At 29.2% G+C, this 22,859-nt stretch overlaps 1 protein-coding gene across 1 annotated transcript; it reads right to left on the bottom strand.

Annotated features, from left to right (window-relative positions):
- Window positions 1–11,716: 11,716 nt before the first annotated feature.
- On the bottom strand, window positions 11,717–17,716 carry LOC137822643 (long chain acyl-CoA synthetase 9, chloroplastic-like). Its single transcript, XM_068627585.1, has 11 exons — window positions 16,937–17,716; window positions 16,784–16,864; window positions 15,406–15,666; window positions 15,090–15,221; window positions 14,829–15,002; window positions 14,474–14,703; window positions 13,514–13,631; window positions 13,295–13,426; window positions 12,752–12,886; window positions 12,486–12,692; window positions 11,717–12,063 (listed from the first exon to the last, which is right to left on the bottom strand). The coding sequence occupies exons 1-11, from the start codon at window positions 17,378–17,380 to the stop codon at window positions 11,893–11,895; spliced, it is 2,085 nt and encodes a 694-aa protein (XP_068483686.1). The 5' UTR covers window positions 17,381–17,716; the 3' UTR covers window positions 11,717–11,892.
- Window positions 17,717–22,859: the final 5,143 nt, after the last annotated feature.

Here is a 22,859-nt window from a genome sequence, read left to right as displayed (position 1 = left end):
AATCTATTTTATTATCTTTTTTTTCGATGAAACGAAAAACATAATTTTTCATTCATTTTTTGATCGGACATTAGTGTACTTTGTTTTATGTTGGTCTTTTAGTTTCATTACTTCAAACTATTTTTACAAAAAATATTTTTTAAAGGCGTTTAAATTTATTTAAGATTATTAAACGACATGTATCTCAACTTTCATTGAACAAAAATATTTATCATACATTTGGATTTCTTATAATTTTTAATTAACAACAACAAATATTAAAAAACACATAAAATATATCTTGTTTGTTTAGTATAATTTATGGACAAAATAATTTGAAAAAATTAAGATGATATTTACTGTTATTACATATTTCACTTAAAATGCATTTTTTCAATTAATTCATTTACGTAAACAAAGATACTAGTAAAATGAGAAGAAAAAAACTTATTTTATAAATATTGACTATCATTTCTCAAGATTAAATTATTTTAAAACTGAAACTATTTATTTCATATATTCAGTAAAAGAATTCAAAATTATTTTAATAAATAATTAATCACTTTTATTTTAATAAAAAAATATTAGTTGTGTCTAGAAAGATTAAAGTTGGAATTGTATCACCCACAAAAATTCCCTTGTTTTAGCTTCCAGCTGGCATGCAAGAATAGTCATGTGTTTCCTTTGTATTTTTTTATTTGTGGAATTTAAATGATTTTAAAATAATATTATTTTATTTATTATTTTTATGAATAATTATAAATCTTTCACGTATTTTTATTTTACCAACAAAAATTATGTATTAAAAAAATAAGGAGATAAATCTTATTTTCACTATTTTCTGTATAATTTTTAAAAAAAGAGTGAAAATCAACAGTATTAATTTATATAAAAAAAAAAATACCTAGTTTGATAGGCCCGTCATTGACTGTCTTCTGGGGTTGTGCTCTCCGTTTTAAGGAAACCTAATGGAACGTTCTCCAAATTGTTGGGTTATTTATATGAATTTCAACCATTCCTTTGACTTTTGATGTGAAGTTAACTTAAACAAATAAATGCTTGAATAAGCAAAACAAAAAAATCGTGTATTTCCCAAAATTTAATATATCGTAGAAAAAGTCGTGGGTTTGAATAAAGCATGAATGCAAATTAGAGCAGAGACTTTTTTCAGAGGTAGGTTTGAATAATAAATGAAATAATATGACCCTTGTTAATGCACTTTCTTTCAATGATGTAACCTATATGAATATGAGGCTACAAGCTTAGTTTTTTTTTTTATTTTTTTTTTTTATGAAAGACATGGCCAAAACACCCAAACCTAAAATCAAATAACCTCTACTTCATTTTACAAATTAACGTGTCCATATTTTTTTTGGTATGGTTTGCTTCAACATAAAACTATCAAATTTCAGACCTACTAACAAAAAAATATTTGTTATTAAATTTTATAAAGTGTGTTTCTACGGATAGGAAAGGTATCGTCCTTATGGAATTGACACTTATTAGTATGGACTTCCTGTATGTTTTTAGTTTTTGGTTATCGATCTTTGATAGGTCTCGATCTTTAGCTTTAGTTTGAGACGGGGGAGGTGTATGTAAAAGATACTTTGACGTTTAAGTTAGAACTTGATATATGGTAGTTGAGAGTGATAAATGTGTATTTAATGTATTGTTCATAATCTTGTACTTATAGGATCAAATGAGATCCTTGTGCAAATGGACCCTCAATTTAACACGACTTACTAAGTTAATATTGAAATTATGAAATATTCCTTAAGCCTGAATTATTTTTAAATGATTATCTTAAATAATAATTAAGAATTAAGTTATCGAGTTACCTTCAATTTTTTGGAAAGTCCAATCATAGATGTCGATCCACGGTTAGCCACGCACACTACATAAAAAGAAAACAAAATAAAGTACACATTTTTAGTAAAAAAAACAACATATGATAAAATGTAAAAAAAAAAGTTTTTTTTTTAAAGTTTGTTTAAGATCTTATTAAGTTTTATAAGTTAGTTACTCTACTTTTAGTTAACAACCTATATATATTGTATCATTTTTTACCTTTTTAAATGTAATAAATAATACAATGTTTTTTTCTTTCTTCTTATCTGAAACCACCGCACGAAGCTGTAAGGAGAAGGATAATGAGCTAATGTAAATGCCACATGAACACTTCACGAAGTAGAAGAAGTATTTAAGGATTAAAAAAAATGGAAACTCAAGTTTCGAAACCAAACAAGTTTTGGAAAAATGGGAAACGCATCAGATTTGCTTTTATAAGTTTTGATTTACCTACCTAAATGGTGGAAGGAGAAGTTTTGGTGCATAAGGATTTTGTTTGAGAGGAGAAAGTGAAGATGGTGGAAGCACAAGCTTAAGCCGCAGAAGGAGTACCATTGTAGGGTTTCAAAAAATTGTTGAGGAAGGAGAAGCTTCGGTGTGTGTGGAGAAGGATTACCATAGGGTTCAAAAAAATGTCGAAGAATGAGAAGCTAGCATACAAAGTGGGTTACGTAGGGTTAAAAAAAATTTAGGTTATTTTTTTAGGTTAAAATGCTTATTATGTTAGTTGTAATAAAATATGACATAGTAAAATTTTATTATGCTAGATCTATTCTGAGCAGACATAGTAAATACTTACTATGTTAATCTTAATTTTAACCATCGTAATAAACTTCATGATAATTACAAAAATGTCACCGCACTATTTTTTGTGACGGGTAGACTACCTGTAATTATAAGCTGTCATAGATTCTTATTTTTCCACTAGTGTAATATTATACTAATAAAAATATTTTCTATCAAATATAATTTGATAAGTTAAAAAAACAAATTTTATGATTTAATACACAACTAGTATATGTTAGAATAGTATAGGATCGAGTTAAAATGTATGATAAAGTTATTATGATTATATATGCTTATCACTATATCATTACATGATGAGTTTTATATATAAAGTATCAAATTTAATAATCGACATAATATAGTGGATAAAAGTATTATAATGTTTTTTTAGAGAAAATTAATCAGAATCAAAGTGTGTTCCCCTTTTCAGAAAAAGTAGGTAGCCATCGAGCAGATTAAATAAAAGCAATTTAGCTACATGGCTCCATAGTCTACGTGAACATTGTTTTTACCAGTTTGTAAAAACATATTCTAGGAAAATATTTATTAAAATTGTAGATTTGTTTATTTCATATTTTAAAAATAATTATTACCTGAAAAATAAGTAAAACCAAAAATATTTTGAATAATTAAAAAAAAATTAAAGTAATTTTATGATTGTAAAAAAAATCCAATTTTTCTAAAAATCTTCATTATTTATAAAAAAATATTATTCTTAAGGTTAAATTCAATTTTTATCCTTATATTTTACAAATGTAAATTTAGTCTCCATACAAATTTAATTGCACGTTTCATTCTTTAATAGTAACGATTGTTAGTAATAATATCAATTAAATTATTAATATTATTAAAAAAGACATGATGTTATGACGGACACATTAGTATTTTTATTAATAATTAATTTATATATCAACGGAGAATTTTTTTTAACTAAAATAAATTAAAATAAATGAGTTATTAAATTTTATAAAAATCAAAATCACATATTTATGAAATTATTTGGAATAAAAATAAATTACACTTATTTCCAACAGATAATAAATTAACTGTCCCTTCATTTACTATCTCCAAAAATGTATGTGAATTAATTGTACTTTTTGCTCCATCATTATTCATAAATAAGTAAAAGTCTAAGATAAAAAAAAAAACTTTTATCTTGCCAGTTTTATGAAAATAAAACTTTGTATCCTTTTATAGAAGACCTTAAGTGATTTTTTTCCCAACAAAATAAGACTATTATATACAATAGGACTAACCCTCAAATTATTTGATAAATTACATTCGTCTAGAAGTCAAAGAATGAAGTTTGCAGATTCTTGTGTGAGCTAAATATACAATCTCGTGTGAGTTAGAGATGTACTTATTCATATAGAATTTATTTTTTTCAAATTAAGAGTGTATTGTGGGCGAGATGTTATACTGACAACATCTTAAACATAAGATAAAGATAGTCTAAATAAGTTTTTATAGAGAATTTATACTTGATGCCAGATTAACATATGAATTAACTGTAATATTTGTATTAATTTATATTTATTAGGATAACACTAAAAAAATCATAAAATAGAAATCAAATTTTAGAGATAAAAAATAATTAGTTAATATAGTGAATTTATTAAGATAACACTAAAAAAATCATAAAATAAAAATCAAGTTTTAGAGATAAAAAATAATTAGTTAATATAGTGACTAAATTAGAGACCATTTTAGAAACTAAAACAAATTGGTTTCTAAACTAGTTTCTTTTATTGGTTGCTAAATTGGTATCTAATTAGCAACCAAGGTTTTTGCTACCAAATTTAGAATCTAAATAATTGGTAGTTAAAACCTTGGTAGCTAATTAGATATTAATTTAAAAACTATTTAACAATAATAAAAACAAATTTAGAAAAAAAAAATCTTTAATTTAGTTAATATAACAACTAATTATTTTTTGTCTCTAAAATTGGTTTCTATTTCATGATTTTCTTGTAATGTAAGATTCAAATACATCTCAATACTACTAAAAAATTATTAAATATAAATCAATTTTATATAAAAAAAATAATAATTAATTATTATATTAACTAAATTATATATTATTTTAAAAATTAAAAAATTATTAATATCTAAATTAATTTTTATTATTAATAAATAATTTTTAAATCGATATATAATTAATTACATAAATTTTAACTATAAATTAATTAATTAATGTTATACCAAACTACATATTTAATAACATTTATTATATACCACTACAAAAATATCAATCTGACTTAATCATAAAAAAAACTTTTTATAGATACCCGTACTCTTAACTCTTAGCAAAGATCAAACGTCGAGAACTGTTAAAAACTGACAAAAAAAAATCGAAGAGTACACATAACGAAGAAGATGGGACATTAAAAAAAACATTTATAATGTAATAAACCACTATCTTCTATTAGATTTTTGTTCTCCCATACTAAACTTGAATTACAATTTCTCTGTAATAGTTAAATACTATTTTTATTTTGATAAAATTGCTATTTCAAATTAACCTCACGACACTTAAGTGCAATAACATTAGTTCATATTTGATTAAAAATCAGGTAAATCTAGTAAAATATTAGAATCACGTGTCCACAGCACTTAATAACATATCTTGAAATATTATAAAATTTTGATTAAATCTAAGAAAACATAATAATTGCATATTACCAACAAGGACGGACTAAAACTTGGTTCAAAATTCTTAAATAAGATGTAAGGTTTAAGTCTTACGAATAAAAGAACGTGATTAGGAGAATTCATTAAAGATGCTCAAGTAATTTTTGAAATAAAAAAAAACAGTTATTGATAAAATGGGTTGATACTTCACATTGAAAATATTATTAGTCCAAAATAATAATAATAATAATAATATTAATAATACCTCAAATACAATAATAATCTAACTATTTCATGTCAACGAAATTAAGGTAAGAATATTAGTTAATACAAAATCTTCAACCATTCACACTATAAATTAAGAGTTACTAATTAAAAAATTACTATGAATTAAGAGTGTTTTTTCTCTCATGTTCAATAAAACAACATTATCCTACCTCATACATCTATTGTAATTCCAAAGCAAACACCGTATAGAATGATTACACAATTTTTTATTGAAGAAATAAAGAGCACTTAACATGCATTACATAAGATTAAAAAATAAAGATTTTTAGTTTTAAAAAGACTAAAAATAAAAAATTACAAAACTAAATAAAAAGCACACTTATTTTATATTATTATAAAAAAGTATTTAAACTATAATTTTATTTACTTTTTGCTTAGGACTTAAAAGTGGGTAAATTTTAGAATTGATCTCTTTGAGAAGGAGGAGATAAAAGAGTGAGGTTGAAGAGAGAGAAATTTTGGTTATGTTATACTCATAAAATGAATAGAATAATATGATTTTAAAGAGGAGTCTAGATATATTAACACACGTTTTTTACAAGACAGTAGATGTGCCAATGACGTGATAAATTTAAAATAGAGTAGTAATGTGAATGAGCCCTGAAGTGTGAATTTTAAAATAGGATAAAAAGAATATATTACATCGGTTTGTTCTAATAACTAATGTAATATATTATTTTTTTTACTCATAACATATTACATCGGTTAAATCATCTAACCGGTATAATATATGACCCATATTACACGAGTTAAACCATCCAACCGGTGTAATATATAACCCATATTCAAAAACTTTTTGAATTTTTTTTCATGAAAAGTGGGTGGTTATAAACGTCACAAAAGTAACCACTTACAAACAAGCACATGGGTGACCAGTTTTGTGTGTGTCAAAACTTGTGGTTGGGTAACCAGTTCTGGTGGGATGACTGTAATATATGGCCCATATTACATCGGTTAAGTCATCTAACCGATGTAATATATGACCCATATTACACCATTTAAGTCATCTAACCGGTGTAATATATGTGATTTTCGCTACTTCTTTCTCCCTTCCTCTGACGAGATCGCTGCTTTTTTTTTCTTTTTCGTTCTACCTTCCCATTTCCGCTTTCGCACCGCACTCAAACGCTAAACTCTTACACTCTTACAAAACTGGCACATCACTCTCACAAAATTTTAAAAAAACCTCATTGTCTCATCCTCACCCAATGCTATGTCTGCGATGTCAAGCCTGTGTTAATTGAGAGAGGGTGTAAAAAAAAAAAATCTTTAAAGAGTTGAAGCGCACACACCGTCCAAATGAAGACCAAGTGTTGAAAGATATGTTAAAAAAGAAATACAGAGGTTGGTGAATAAGGTCAACATTTGCGACTGCTACTTCAATTTTGGGTTTTGGAGCTTTCACGGGTCTACTGCTCCTATGCCCCCATCTCATCAACAAAATATTCTCCATAAATCAATTATTGTTACTACTATGTTTTTTTTATAAAATTCTAATATATTTTTTTACCTTCAGATGGGAAAACTAAGTTGTATTAGAAAACTATGTTTTTATGGCTGACCTTATATTCATGTCAAATAACAATTAAGAATACCAACTACATTATATTCATAAAGAAATACATAAATATATGTTCTAAAAAAGTTGTTTATTTGTACCAAAATAAAAGTTATAATTATAATAATTTATAAGTTATAAACCTTTACTTTTCTTAAAATTAATTTATTATTATAATTTATTTCAATTTTATTTCCTGCTTTTATTTGTATGATAAAACAATAAATATATACACAGTTGTATGTTTTAAAACATAGTATATACTTTACCATTATTTTAAAAATAATTACCATTAATTTTTTTTTTAAATTACATGAACAAAACTTGGTTTTATATACAATAGATTCATCAATTCTATTGAGCAAAGTTACAAACTATAGCATCGTACTAACCCTTAGATTAATACCAATTATAATAAAATAGATAACTATTTAGATAATATTGACATTATATTTTAAAGTTTTTTACACAAAAGAATTTTTATCTTATAATGAATTATAATATATACATATTTTTAACTCTATCTTTGTTAAAAATTCCCTTTTACTTTGTATAATAGATAATCATCACAATTTAAAAAAACAAAAACATGTAAGCACAAAAAAGGTAAGTTAGTGTTTTAAAATCTCACATATATAAAATCATATGCTTCAAATTATATAATTTATGTAAGTCATTCAAATCTAATCCATGCATTCTTAATGATACACATCCCATAAATTTACTAAGCATATATCAAAAATCAAGTGTTTAACTCTTTGCACAACTAATCACCTCTCATGTCATAAATCACATACACCAATATAAAAAATACTTAATTTTACTTCCGAAAAAAAATGTGTTGAATTAAACCTAGATATCTACATTTCTCATGCTACATTAACTAAATTGTCACCATAACAAAGTTACATAATTCAAAAATTGTTCACGCATATGACAAGGTAAATCATGGTGATTTATTAGACATAATTTTTGTTCACATTGCAAGACACATGCGTTGAATTAAACTTGTATATCTGCATATGTCCTGCTACATTCACTAAGTTGTCAGCACAACAAAGTTACATAATAGGAACATAATCCACTCGTATGATAGGTAAATTCTTATGACTTACCAAACATTTTTTTTTTCACACCGCAAGACACATGCGTTAGGAACCTAGTCTACTCGTATGACATGGTAAATCCTTATGACTTACCAAGACATATATTTGTAACCGGGTTGTGATATCCCTAAAATATCTCACATTAATTCATTATTTTGCTGATAAAAAAATTATCCTTCAAACTTGATTAAAGGATTGGTTTATTCAATTTTAGATAATAAATGAAGAAATTATGTATTAAGCAACATTGTTACATTCATGAGCTAGTTGATCATAATTTTAAATATAAATAATTTGAATAATTTAACTTTTCAATTATACTAAATGAAGCAAGATTCAAATTTTATATTACTATAAGAAAATCATTAACTAAAAACTAACTTTAGAGACCAAAATAATTAGTTACTATTTGACTAAATTAGAGACCATTTTATAAGCTAAAAAAAATTATTGGTATCTAAAGTAATTTTTGTTATTAATAAAATTTTATAAAATAGTTTCTAAATTGGTATTTAACCATTAGCTATCAAGGTTTTAACAACTAACTATTTTTATATTTTATATTAGTCTCTATTAATCTTTTAGAGACTAATTTAGAATCTAAAATATTAGTAGCTAAAATCTTGGTATCTAATTTAGATATCAATTTAGAAACTATTTTATAAAATTTTATTGATAATAAAAACTACTTTAGACACCAATAATTTTTAAGTATCTAAAATAACTTCTAATTTAATCAATATAATAACTAATTATTTTTTGACTTAAATTTTATTTTTATTTAATAATTTTTTTTGTAGGGTATGATTTGTTACTTGTGAAATATAAAATTGACAATAATATGTATAAATGTTTGATTGTTTAAAAAATGTTAAAAGAATTAGTTTAGGAATATATGAATTAAAATCATATAAGCTCTCATAACACACTCTTAACAAGAATATAATCAATTAGGAGTCGACTTAATATACATAATAGTCTTGATCTCATTTTTTTGACAAAAATGTTTTATGCTACAAAATCTCCAAGATTAAGATAAAAGACTTTAAAGACCTCCCTACAAATATTTACACTCCCTTTAAAAAAAATAATGAATTAAACATAAATCATATTGCATAAATGTAAAACTCTTGTATATCTTAATTGATTAAACATAACTTAAATTTTTATACTACGTACGAAGTCACCAACTTAGACTTCTCAGTTGACAAAAACGTACATAATTTGAATTTTCATATTTCTAAGTTACTTTTTTAACTTATCATATTATCAAAGATTTTTAATTGTTACATTTTTCAAATCACTACACTTTTCAATTTACCAAACATAACTATGATTTTTTTAATTAAATTACTACTTAGATTACTCAATTGAGCAAACACAAAGTTTTCACTCTGTTTGAACTTCTGAATTAATCAAACATAACTGAAATTTCTACATTCCTAAATCATTGTTTAGACTTTTAAACATAACTTGAATTTTTATATAGTTTATTATTTAAACACATTGACCAAATATAACTTAAATTTACGTAGTACTAAATTATCTTTTAGACTTCTTAAATGACCGGACATAATTTGAATTTATACACAGAAAATACTTATGACCTAATTTCACTTAATACAATAAGAAAAAAAACTTTATTATTTTCCTATTTTCCCCTCAATTCTTGAATATTTATTTTATAGTATTATTTGATACAAATAAATTAATAAAAATTCCTACTTTCTTTTAATATTTCAATATCAACCTCTGATTCTTCCGGACAATTATGAGTCTAATTTTTATTTCGGAATTCAGTCACAATTAATTTTTCATCCTTGTAAAGATGTGTTTTTGCAAGAATCGATCAAATTTAGGTTCTTCTCAATAAGTTTAGTATTTGTTGTAATTTGGACCAGGCCCCTTAAGTTAAAATTAAAATATTATTAATTAACATTATTGAAAAGCAATTTTTTATTTTGACATTGCATCGGGAAAAAAATAACATGAGACTTTTATTAAAGAAAATTAACATTTGCTCCATTTTTCGCACCTTTTAAGTGTAGAACTATGCATTTTAATAAAAAATTATTTCTGTGCATAAAAAGTTCTAGATAAGAGGGGCGTATCCTTCTTTAAGCTCAGCAAACCATCAACTTCAGCTATAAATTACAATAGTTTATTAACTACTAAGGGGATTCTTAATTTTACAAATTCAAGCCATGCATTTTCCGTAAATGTACAAAGTTTAAATGGAAGATCTCATTAACTTAGTAGAATAGAATTTATGTGGAAATCAGAAGCGATATCTACATTAATTATGGAACTATTCATAGAACTGTTTTCATATTAACATGACTCTACAAAACCAAGCAAACAACTTCTAGTTACCGAGGTCAACTAAGCTAATTGTAAGTGATGAAATGACTAAGATCTAATACTCTCCTTCGAAGATGGTAATATGAGGAATTCCCATCTATCTTAGATTACATCTTGAGAAAATAAGCACCATCGCAATCCTTAGAACGAAACTATCTATAGTCTCTATGTTTGTTCTTTCCTGAAGAAAGGATTGAAGGTAATGTAAATTGTTGCCTACTTATGACGTAAAGGCCATGTGACAGATGTTCTAACGTTTTTTCCACGACAATATTAAGGTCATAACTTAATCTACAAAAACATGTTTACATCTTAGATATTTAGGAAAAAGAATTAACTGTGAACCCGTTATTGTGAAGCTAGAGGAATGTAAATGTAATATTCAAAATACGGAAATGATTTCAGATTTTATGAAAAGCACTTGTGAATTATTACAAAGTTTAATGAATGTAATTAAACATACCTGCCAGAGAAGTAAAAATTAATTCAATTAAGAGGTTTTCATATATCATAAAAGAACCTAACTGCGGTAGAATAATTTACCTTTAAAGAAAAATGATTCTTAATAATTGAGTAATTGAATTTATTAATTATGATTGTGAATATCCCAAATATGTGAAAGCGATTATGGACATTGATTTGTCAACCACAACTGTATACTTGTAATTTTCCACGTCAATGTGTAAGTACGTTTAGGTGTATCTCACAACACAATCATGACTGGGTTTATCAATAGTCATATGATTATTGAAATATCTAATAATTATTAGCTTTGTCTCGATTCAAAATAAATAAACATGACTATATTCAATTATGAATATATAGTTAATAATATAATAAGATTATGAAAATGTCTAATAATAATAAACTCTCCGTCGTAGTTAACCACTTGTGATGCAGAGATAGCCATATTTACTCAACTGGTTAATCATGTGTGTAGGGTATACAATTTTCAGATTTGCGATGATCTGTACCCTTGGGAGAATTCAGGTAGCCGGCTAGCCACACAAAGGGCAGGGACAACTCTGGTTTTGTCCAGAATTCAGGAACAAGGGCGTCTATTGGCAAACAATGCAGATTTTAAATTCTTAATTAGCAGATAAATTTATGATAATTTTTTTAATAAAATACATGGTTTGATAAATTTCATCATTCCCCAAATTCAAACTACTCAACTTGTTGGCCTTCTTTATAAACCTCGCTGTGCATGATAAATATAATTTAAAATGGACATATGATTAAATAAATAAAAAATATAAAGTCCTCCTACAAAATCTAAAAAGGAATTAAAAGTGGTTTGTTTTATTGGGACTAGTAACCAGATCTAGTTTTGGTCTAGACGGAGGCATATAGTTTTGAGAGTTCCTCTTGAAAAGTCTTTCTAATTATCTCTCTCTTGATCTTAAGAGCTGCAGTGACTAGGCCAGTTTCAGGAGTCCATGGGTCAGAAAGCAAATTAATTTTTGCAGGAATCTCAAACTTTTCCAAACGAGCCTTCTTTGCTTCCTGTAAATGGTTTATGATAGTAAGAAAGTGGAATAATACAGCATTAGCAGCAGTAAAGCCAATGAATATGATATTTGTTGTACTCAGTTAAATTACCTGGAGATCCCTTTTTTTAAGATAAATGACGGTTTAACAATTCTTTTTAATATATAATCAATTAACAATCTACTTATAGTAATATTATATAATAGCAATATTTGATTTAGTCAATATTCTTTTGACAAATAATTAAATAACTAGTTGTTAACTAATTATATTACTAAATCAATACATCATTATATGGATACTCCTTTCTCAATGCCCCCAAAGAAGAAGAAAAAACCAACACAATCACAAGAAGCATACTTCATTATTTGTGTTACATTGGAGGCACTAAAATATTCCTACTAAGTTGTAAAAGAACTTCGATAAAAAAGGCATACCTTTACAAGGGATGCATGTACCTCCTTCACAGATTCTTCTTTCCTGCACAGTTCTGAATGATCAGAATAAGCAATTCCTTGCTGTGAAGCCCATTGCTCCAATGCCGGATGAGAAACTGCCACAAGTGCCACACAGTAGCTATGAAAAGGATCGGCATGCAACATGATATTGTCAACGTAGGGACTGGTAGAAAGAGCTGCCTCCACCTGTATTGAATAAATTAGTCATTAAATATTGGAAGCAGTAGACAGACTAACATTCATACCTTTCCCAAGGACACGTATTCTCCATGCTGTAGTTTAACTATGTCCTTTTTCCGATCAATGATCTCAATGCAACCATCTTTATGAAATCTCCCAATGTCACCAGTGTAGAACCACCTCACTCCTCTTTCATCAACCTTTTAACAATAGAGTAGATAGATATGAGATGAGGGTTGACAGTAAACCACAACTCTAAACATGACTAAGCAAAATTGTCAAGGACTAGTCTTCTAAAAGCTTAACAGTTATATGAAGTTTCGTTAATTGTTCCTCACAGCACTGAAGGCTTAAGCATGGATAGTACACAAGCCATGTACTTGGGCCTAAATCTGACCTTTATTTTGAAGAATGGAGGCAGTGATATTATGTAAAGGCTTATAGGCTTTGATATTATGTAAAGGACCAAATCTCCTAAATGTTCAGGCTGTTAGGTGAAGATTTGGGAATGGTTTTGTCTAACAAGAAATATCACTGACATGACAATGGTGAAGAATCGTAAGTGATCCCCCAACAAGAAAAAAGAAAGAGAACATATATAGCATTACCTTGTAGGATTCTCTTGATTTTTCTTCATTTTTGAAGTAACCAAGAGTGACATTTGGACCGCCTATCACAATTTCACCACGGGGCATGGGCAAGTCATTAGTTGAATATCCACCTTCGGGCCAGTCAATTAGCTGAGAAAAAAAAAGTAGCGTTTATGTTTGTAAATATTCCTTGAGGTTAAATTGTATGGAGTTGGATTACATCTGATCAACTCCTACTTTAATATACGAGCAAGGAATAGGTGGCCCAACACGGCCCACAGACGTATCGTCGAAATCAGAGAATGTCCCACCAGCACAAGTCTCAGTGAGACCATATCCTTGACCTATTGGAGCACTGAAAATGACTACCAAATATCAGTTTGATAGGAAAAGACGGCACTGGAAATTTGTAAAGCAAAAAAAAAAAGAGTGCATGATAAAGCTATACAATTTTAAAGCATATATTTTAGAAGGCAAATATCAAAGGGGGCTGATGAATGCTGGTTCATGGAGCCAAAAGGCTTGCTGATGCTGGAAATCTATAACTCTACAGTAAAACATTAAAACAATGTAGATTTGCAAGCATGCAAGGAAGAGATCTTAACTAGGTGTATTATTGAGCAGAGGATGTTTGTAATTAAGCAAAGGTGCACACGGTAGTAGTGGTTTTCATTGGCTAGTCAAGATTGAACCCAATTTTATGGGTTTATTGCATATTCTAATTTAAGGTGTGAGGTTTTCCAGTTGTATGCATATGGGTATGGCTTGATGTATTCTTCTACAATAGTTATAAATATTGTGTAATAGGGAGGGAATTATGTTAGTTCTTTTGAAATCTTTATACCTAAATGGTAGAACTATCTTTTGGGATATAGGAATGAAAAGTAAGTCTATTTTGATGGTTTTTTATCCTAAAATGTTCATTTAATTATTTGCTAAAAAAATATATTTTAGAAGGCTAATCTGTAGAATTTGAATTTTCCATGAAAAATAGGCAAAATGCACAAAGTCATACTTGTTGTTTACATCAACTATTAAGCCGTGAATTTCTTGTTTACTCAGAACCTCTGCAGTGTTGGCTCCTCTTTTGGGTTTCTTTAAGAGAATATCTTACCCTCTACTATCATGTTTCACACCATTTCGTCTGTAATGATATTGTTTTATTTACAAAAAAAATAACATTGCAATGTTACTAACCCAAGACAAATGTTGATGAATCTTTGGGTGTCACCCGAAAGTGGAGCACCACCACAGAGTATAAACCGAATGCGACCACCCAAAATTGCTTGAACCTTCTTGAACACAAGAAGGTTCCATAGAGCTTTTTCCAAGCCCCAAGCACCAAACCAGCTACCATTAAGTGCATGCAACCTTCGTGCAAAGGCTAAATTAAACAATTTCTTTGACAATCCTCCTTTTGCATTTACCTGCACGATCAGGGTTTAGCCTTACTACGCAAAGTAAAAGGTTTATTTAACAAACTCACTAATACACCAATGCATAATATTGATATGGAGGAGTATATTCTTCAATTGCATCACAAATCGAATACCTTCTTGAGCACTCCTTCGCGTACACGATCAAGAATTGCCGGTACAGCTGCCATCACAGTTGGCATCAATGCAGTGGCATCCCCCATTTTCCCTTTTTTTATTTTGTTTGATGTATCAGTTAAAGTCAAAGGACTTCCATATCCTATACATCCTCCGACAGCTGCAATCAAATTCTAAAACAAGTACTTGAGATTGTCAAAACATGAAAGATAAGAAAAATAAAACACAATCAAAATGTACTTTGAACTGAAAATCCATACCTCAGCTACTAATTCAAGGATATGAGCCATCGGTAAGTATGCAAGATAGACATCCTTTGGCCCAAGTTTAGGAACTATAGTCATTACAGAAGAGACTGTTGCCAAGACATTCCCATGTGTCATCATTACACCCTGTGAAAATAAAAATATTTCAAGAAATAAAAAAGCAGAAAAGAGAGGAAGTAAAAGAAAAATAATTAAAAAAATAAGTAGAAAAAGGTCCCATCTAGAGCCTAGATTACTATTTAGGAAAGTCAATCCAGTGAAATGATACAATTGTTGACATTTAACTAAATATCTCAAAGATTCTTTTAACCTTGGGCAATCCTGTACTTCCACTTGTGTACATTATAACTGCAACATCTGCAGAAAGGGGTAAATCAGCCTCAACAGGATTTTCTCTACCAAGCCTCTCAACATCAGCAAAGGAAGTGATTTTCCAGCCATTCTGAGCAGACAAATCAGATGGAATATCATCGTCCATGCATATAACACGTTTCACAGAATCAAGTTGACCACTGATATGTACTAGTGATGTCAATTCTTTGCGCCCGCAAATCACTGTTGTGACATCTGTCTGGCATAGATTTTGCATGTTAGATTAGAAAACAGAACAAGCACACGAACTAAAAAGCAAATCAATTTTAGTAAACCGTTTCAAAGCATGGACAAGATCCAAAAATTATATAAAAATACTGTGAAGAATCTTATATATAATGAAAAGGTTTAATTCTTAACCATTACATAAACTTTGAATACCAGAATTGTATGTTGAGCAGTAGAAACGAAAAGAAGGAAATTGAGGGTAAGAATAAAATGAAGAACTTCATCATGAGAAAAGGGAAAATATTTAATACCTTAGTTTACCTAAAAGAATAAGGTTTTCTGTTCCGATTCTTTTAGTTTTAAATAATTTATCATAAATATCGAGTTTAACCATCTAGCATGGAGCTCCCATCCCACGATTCCTACCCCTCCTTTCTGTAACCTCCTCGAAGATAAGTCTAGTTGTCCACCTAAGATTACATTTTAAGTGTGTATATATTTCCATTGTTATTTTATTACTTAATACAGTAAACAATAAAAAAAAAATATACATTCACAATCTTGTTTGAATATACAACCCTCTTTCTTTGCTTAAAATTTTAATTTTTTTTTATGAAATGATCAAAAATATTTTTTTTATATCATCAATTAGTAACACTGTCAATATATCATTCCTCTAAAGAATATGAATGTTCTCTCAATACCCCCTGTCTCAACAACCCCCTCCCCCCGCTAAAATCTGAAAATTCATTATTAATACTGTCTTTCACGGGAATTGTGCCAGTCGTTTACACAATGCCACCTTAACAGTTGCCAATAGAATTTACAACCTAGTAGGAATTTACTTAGAACCAGGTCACTGCTAGTGGGTTTTTTCATCATAGGAGGACGATATCTTATTCCAGGTTTAGAAATTTTACAGTTCCTTCTCTTACCGTCAAAAAAAGTTCATATCGCTATACAAACGAATGCTACAAAGATTCGATTCCTCCTCATAATACTAAACCAATGGATCACGTTAACACTGCACAGCAAATGCAACATAACCATAGGAACATATATAACAGTAACACTGAGTCTAGAATAAATAAAGTATATAGCAGTAACACTTCGCGGTCTGTAACGATTAACATAAACAGAGAACAAACCTCATTCAACGAGTGACACAAAGCTTCCTCTCCCAACGACGAATATATGGTCACAACTGTCACATTCCTCCTGAAGCAACCCTGCATAAGAAACAAAACCATGAGAAACACAAATATTGAAGGAAAACTCGTCCAAATCAGAAAAGCGAACACCTGCAGTGCAATAAACCAACGTTCTCTGGTTTCAGCGAATATAGCCACGCGCTCTTCCCTGCGATGACCGAGCGACGCCAAACCGGAAGCGAAACTCGTGACGGATTCGAAGACTCTCTCGTAAGTAAGCCACTGGTAGTCCCCGAGGTGAAGCTTCTCGAAGGTTCTACCATCGGGAGAGGTATCTATCTCACGCGCGATCAGCACGCGCGTACCGAGTAGCGCGCGCGCATGATGCTCCCTGCATGCGCGCTCGAAGAGCTCCGCCAGCGTCGTGACGCCCTCCCAGGCAGAACTGAGCGGCGAACTGAAGTGGCGGTTCCGCAGCGTGAGGCCGCGCTCACCGCCTACGTCGGCGGGGAGGCCGCGGCGCTTGACGGAACTGCGGTTGCGGTAGAGGAGGACGAGAAGAGGAACGACGATACCGAAAATATATGCGTTCATTATTCTCGATCCAGATAGGTGAATTCAATTGGAAGCAATGTGGTATTGTTCTGTAGCGGCGATCGGAGGGAACAGTGAGACGAGAATGGCGTTTGGTGCAATCAGAATTGGGAGGATCGAATAGTTTCTGGTTTCAGTTTGGGATTGCTGGGGAGAGAGTGTGGGAATGAGGTTGCATTGGAATCAAAGTAACGAAGGGAAGAAAGAGCAAGGAATAAATGCATAAGAGAATTGTGAGAGTACTGCTATGGTCACTGTACTCAGGCGGAGAGACCTAAGTGTAATCTGGTTTGGAATTTCAGAACTGCTTATACTGCTTCCTTTTTTTCCTTATTTATTTTTTTCAAAATAAATGCAAATATTAGTTAAAGCATTACTTCTCTACAATATTTATTTTTATCACTGCAATATATTCTGCAACCCAACTAAACTAAACTAATAAGTTATCCCAAATTTATGCGAAATTTGAAATTAAAAAGTTACTATTATTATTGAATACCACTAATAAATAAATTATATGATTGCAAGTATGTAACTAGATTAATTTTTTAATTGTGAATTTTTATCTTAGTTGAAAATGGTAAGAATTTAGAAAATAATCTTAGAGTAGAGATATTTTAAATGACACTTGAATATTTTATTATTAAAATAAATAAATAAGTTATAAATAAAAAATTTAGTTATTCAGATCTCATTTTAAAAATTCGTCATCTCAATAACACTTCTCATGAGAGTGAAGACTACAAGACTGTGCAATCAGAATATATGATAGAGTAAGTTCATTTTTGTTTTTCTCTTTGAGTCAAATTTTGAATTTTTCTGCATATCTCACATAAGCGAGACTGAAAAATAGGGTGCTCTTAGGTCCGTTTTCGCCCAAACGAGAAGAAATCTTGCTCAGGCGAGGCCTAGGATGAAATTTTGGGTGCTCTCGAGTTCAATCTTGCTCAAGCAAGGTCTCGTTCAAGCGAGCAAATTTTCGCTTAAGCCATTAAAAAAAACTTAAAAATTTTATTTTTGCTTTTGAAAGCCTAGTTTATTGTTGCTTATTATTTTTAAGAGAAAATTATAAATTTTATTTAAAAATATGATTAAAGGAACTTAGTTATTTGTTTAGGTGAATTTCGAGATATATTTGAATTGTTTAGAAAGTTTAAAATATAATGTGATTGAATGGTGTGTTAATGTGTTAAATGACGTATGTAGTGAGGTGAAAGTGTGATCAAGACATAGTATTTTCAAGAAAGGAGATACCATGTTGAGATGTATTATTAGGGTGTATTGATTTGTGAGTATATTGTGAATGAGATGATCTTGGCTCTACTAATATAATGAAATAATATAGATGAAGTTATTCAGTTGGTGAGAGTCAAAGGAAATTCATTTGACTTAGTTTGAATTTTGAAAAAACTGATAAGAGCAGATCGTATGGGTGAGATGATTATGCACATGACTGTGTGGATTTCACAGCGAGTAGTATGACAAATGTAGGTCTCTAGATACTAATTTCAATATACAAGTCTTTCAAAGTTAAGTGTTAGTAGAAATCTGACACGAGTAATGTGGATGATGAATGTTGATAGACACTTAATGATTTTGTGCAAATCACTAGTACAAAATATTAAAACCACGATCTCATATAAAGACAGTTAGTAAAAAACTGTCGTTAAAAAAAACGGTGGCAATTTCGTAATTATATTGAGATATAATGACGATTTTGGGAAGAACCATCATTAAAAACTGTTTTGGAAGAGATATAAACACGGTTCTAGGAGGAACGTTGTTAAAAATTGTTCTAAGAGAGATATAAAGACAGTTTTGGAAGGAACTGTCGTTAAAAAGTGTAAAAAAATTTCAATAAGTATTGTGTGACGTGCGTTTCACTCTCACACACTCCTCCCTCTACCACAACACTTCAGTCGCAACCTCCACCACACTGCGAAACCGTCACCATGCAACCTCCACCACATCGCGAAACCACCATTACGCAACCTACATCACTCCAGTCGTGCGACCCCACCCTAATCGCAACTCACCGGAAAAGCGGCAACTAGCGTGACACCGCAACCTTCGCCTTCAGCCCCAGCCGCACCGGAAACACGCTAGCTCTATGCTTCAGCTTTAACGACGGTTATAAAACAATTGATTTATAACGACAACCAAATTAACAACAACTTTATAATCGTCTTCAAATGCTCTTTTTAACCATCGAAGTTGTTTTCTGCAATAGTGAATTATGAGAATTTGACGGATTATGCTTATTATTAAAAGTTAAATTTATATTAAAATTCTTAAAAATAGTTAGTTTACCATGTGCTTTGTTTAGTGTTTGTTTTCTTTAATTTGTGATGATCGTGTTAATTTACACATGAACATATGAGATTGCAGGTGATATAGCTCTTCAATGAGTAGTCGAGGGATGAGATGTTTTTATTTTGAATGTTTTATTTTTAAACATTTGTGTATATATTAAAATCTCTATGAAGAGGAATATATTTTGAGATAAAGTATGAGATAGTTGTATATGTTAATTAGATATTGTATGTATTTTTTATTTTATTAGATATGGGTAAAAATAGGGATGATACAAAAATAAATAAAAGAAGTTTTTGAAATTAAGAAAAAATCTTTAAAAAAAAATTGTTATGGTGTTTTATAATGTTTAGTTGTTTATTTGATTTCTCCTTTTTTTTCTTTTACTTTTTATAGTCTAAAATAGTTTATTTTGGTTTTTGTAATTGGAATTTTTTTCTACCTTTGTACTTCTTGTCAGATGAGTTTACTAATGTCACTTGAGATAAATGTGACTCGTTTAATTTGTGTCTATCTTAAATAATTTTTCGTACATTTAGATTGCGAAAATTTAAAGACTACAGAAGTAGTAACTATAGAACTAAATGAAAATGTTTACCTATAAGAATTAAAAAATATATTATAACTACGAAACCTAATTGAATTGAATGATTAATTTTTTTTTATCTGATTTGATGAAGCGGAGTTAAGTTTTATAACAAGTTGGAAATTAAGCAAAGTGTTTGAAAGGGGAAAAAGTTTTAAGAAAATACCTCGATTATGTGTTTCGGATTCTTTAAATATCATAGAATTTTCATTCATTTTCTTCTTTTAAAAATTTAATCCCTAATATTATATTTAATTGTCACATTGGTCGTTGAAACAAAAAAAAAGTGCTAAAATTCACGGCAAAAAAAACTTAAAGAAGTCTCTTCTGGTTTTAATCCCTAATATTATATTTAAGGTTTCAATCAAGTACTACAACTATGGAAGCGTAAACAGTAGTGATATTAATTTGAAAAACTAAAATACATGTTTAATGACTAAAATATTAATTTGAAAAACTTAAATTTAGCGATCTAGTTGAGTTTTTTTTATAATGATATAATTTTTTTTTACTTTGTTTAACAAAGTCTCCTTTCATTAATTACAATCTTAATAAAAAATATTAAAAAAGTCTTAGATAAGGTAATTATTGATTTAAATAGGATGATAAAGTGGATAGGTTTAAAATTGATCACTCTACCAACTCGTCATCATTTAGATAAGAAAAGTTAATCTTTTTGAAGATATCAATTCGTATTGGTCTAGTCTCTTCAATTCACCTCTTTTTATTTTTAACACTTTTAAAGAGAAATTTCTTATTTTTTGAATTAAAATTGGTTGTAGTCACTAGTACAAAATATCAAAACCACAACCCCATATAAAGATAGTTAGTAGAAAATTGTCATAAAAAAAGGCGGTGACAATTTTCTAATTATATTGTGGCTTTAACAACGGTTCTAGGGAGAACCGTCGTTAAAAATGGTTATATATTATAAAGACAATTCAAAGGAATCGTCGTTAAAAAGTGTAATTTTTTTTAAAAGTATTCTGTCGCACTCGTCTCCCTCACCTATTTTGTCATGAACTCATTCTTCTCAATATCACTTTTCTCACTCTAACTCTCACACACTCGTCTCTTTGCCACCACACTCCAACCGCGACCTTCACCATACCACGAAACTGTCACCGTGCAACTAACTGTTGCGCAACCTCCCCCACACCGTAAAACCGTCATCACACAACCTCCATCACTCCAATCGCGTAACCCTGCCCCAACTTCACCGCACAGGAAAAACATCAGCTTGTGCAACACCGTAACTTTAACTCTTAGCCTCAGTCGCATTACACCAAAACCGCTCCAGCTCTGCGTGACACTGTTCCGACCGCGATCTCTACGCCAAGTCGCCCCCCCACCGGAGTTTCTCCCTCTGTTTCCGCACCGGCTTTTTATTTTTTGATTTATCATTTGTTTAATTAATGATGATTCTAGAACCGTCATTATAAATTGTTGATTTATAACTACACTCAAATTAATGACGATTTTAGAATCCTCTTCAAATGCTCCTTTTAATTGTCGTTAATGTTGTTTTCTACCGTAGCGGATCAATGTTTTATATAAAACTTTATTTACATTAATTTTTTTATACATCATTTGATTCATTGAAGTATTATTGATAATTACTTTATTTTGTTAGACATTAAACCTTATTTTACTAGTATATTAAAGTTTGATTGGATTTTATTGTTCTTCCTTACATTTTTATTGTCCAAAAAGTGATATCAATTACTACAAAAAAATTATTAAAAAAAATAAAAAGTGATGGACTAACTTGTCTAGTCTACCATATTCAAGATTAAGTTATAATTTCAATCTATATAACTTTCACAGATCAATCCATTCCAACTCACTTTTTCATTCCAATATACTTTCAACATGTTAGTGACGGATTCCTACACCCAATTTTTAAGATGCATCCAACATAACTTTTTATTTATGAAAATGTTTTTCATTCCAAAAATGAAAATTCAAAATTAAAGATAATACATTCCGAAAAAGTATATCTGGAATTCAAAATTCAAAATCTCACTGAATAAAAAAAATCCGTAATACATCAAATTTGTTCCAGAAAAAAAAAATGGAAACATTCTGAAAAAGAAAATCCGTAATGTATAGGTAATTTCGTCTTTTCATTCTGAAATTGGGCACTTATATGGTGCGGGAAGTAATTGCCTCGGGTCAAAATGTGTTAGACCGTTTTCTCATCTTATTCAAACACGAGTAAAGGGTATCTTTGAAGAAAATACTGAATGCGAAAGAGACCACGTTGCCTTCCACTATAACCATGTGGACAAATTAGATATCTACATCTACCAAAATTAGGAAAAAGTGCATTCCCAAATTTATTCTCAATCTATATCATTCTGAAATTGTCTAGCCATATTAATCTAATATAGTTCATTACAAATTGTTGGAATCAAATCGAAAAATTAATCACCAAATAAATAAAAATAAATATTAGACTAGACTAAATTTCAGAATTTATATCAAAACTTATTCCTTTTAAATCGAACTTATTTTTTATGTATTATTCAGTATTTTTTTTCATGAATTTAAAAATTTATGTAAACTATGTTTTTATAT

Source organism: Phaseolus vulgaris, chromosome 9 (genome assembly GCF_000499845.2).
Source record: "Phaseolus vulgaris cultivar G19833 chromosome 9, P. vulgaris v2.0, whole genome shotgun sequence".
In the NCBI taxonomy this organism is placed as follows: domain Eukaryota; kingdom Viridiplantae; phylum Streptophyta; class Magnoliopsida; order Fabales; family Fabaceae; genus Phaseolus; species Phaseolus vulgaris.
Note: the sequence above shows the minus strand (reverse complement) of the source record. Positions and strands in the feature narration are given on the sequence as shown.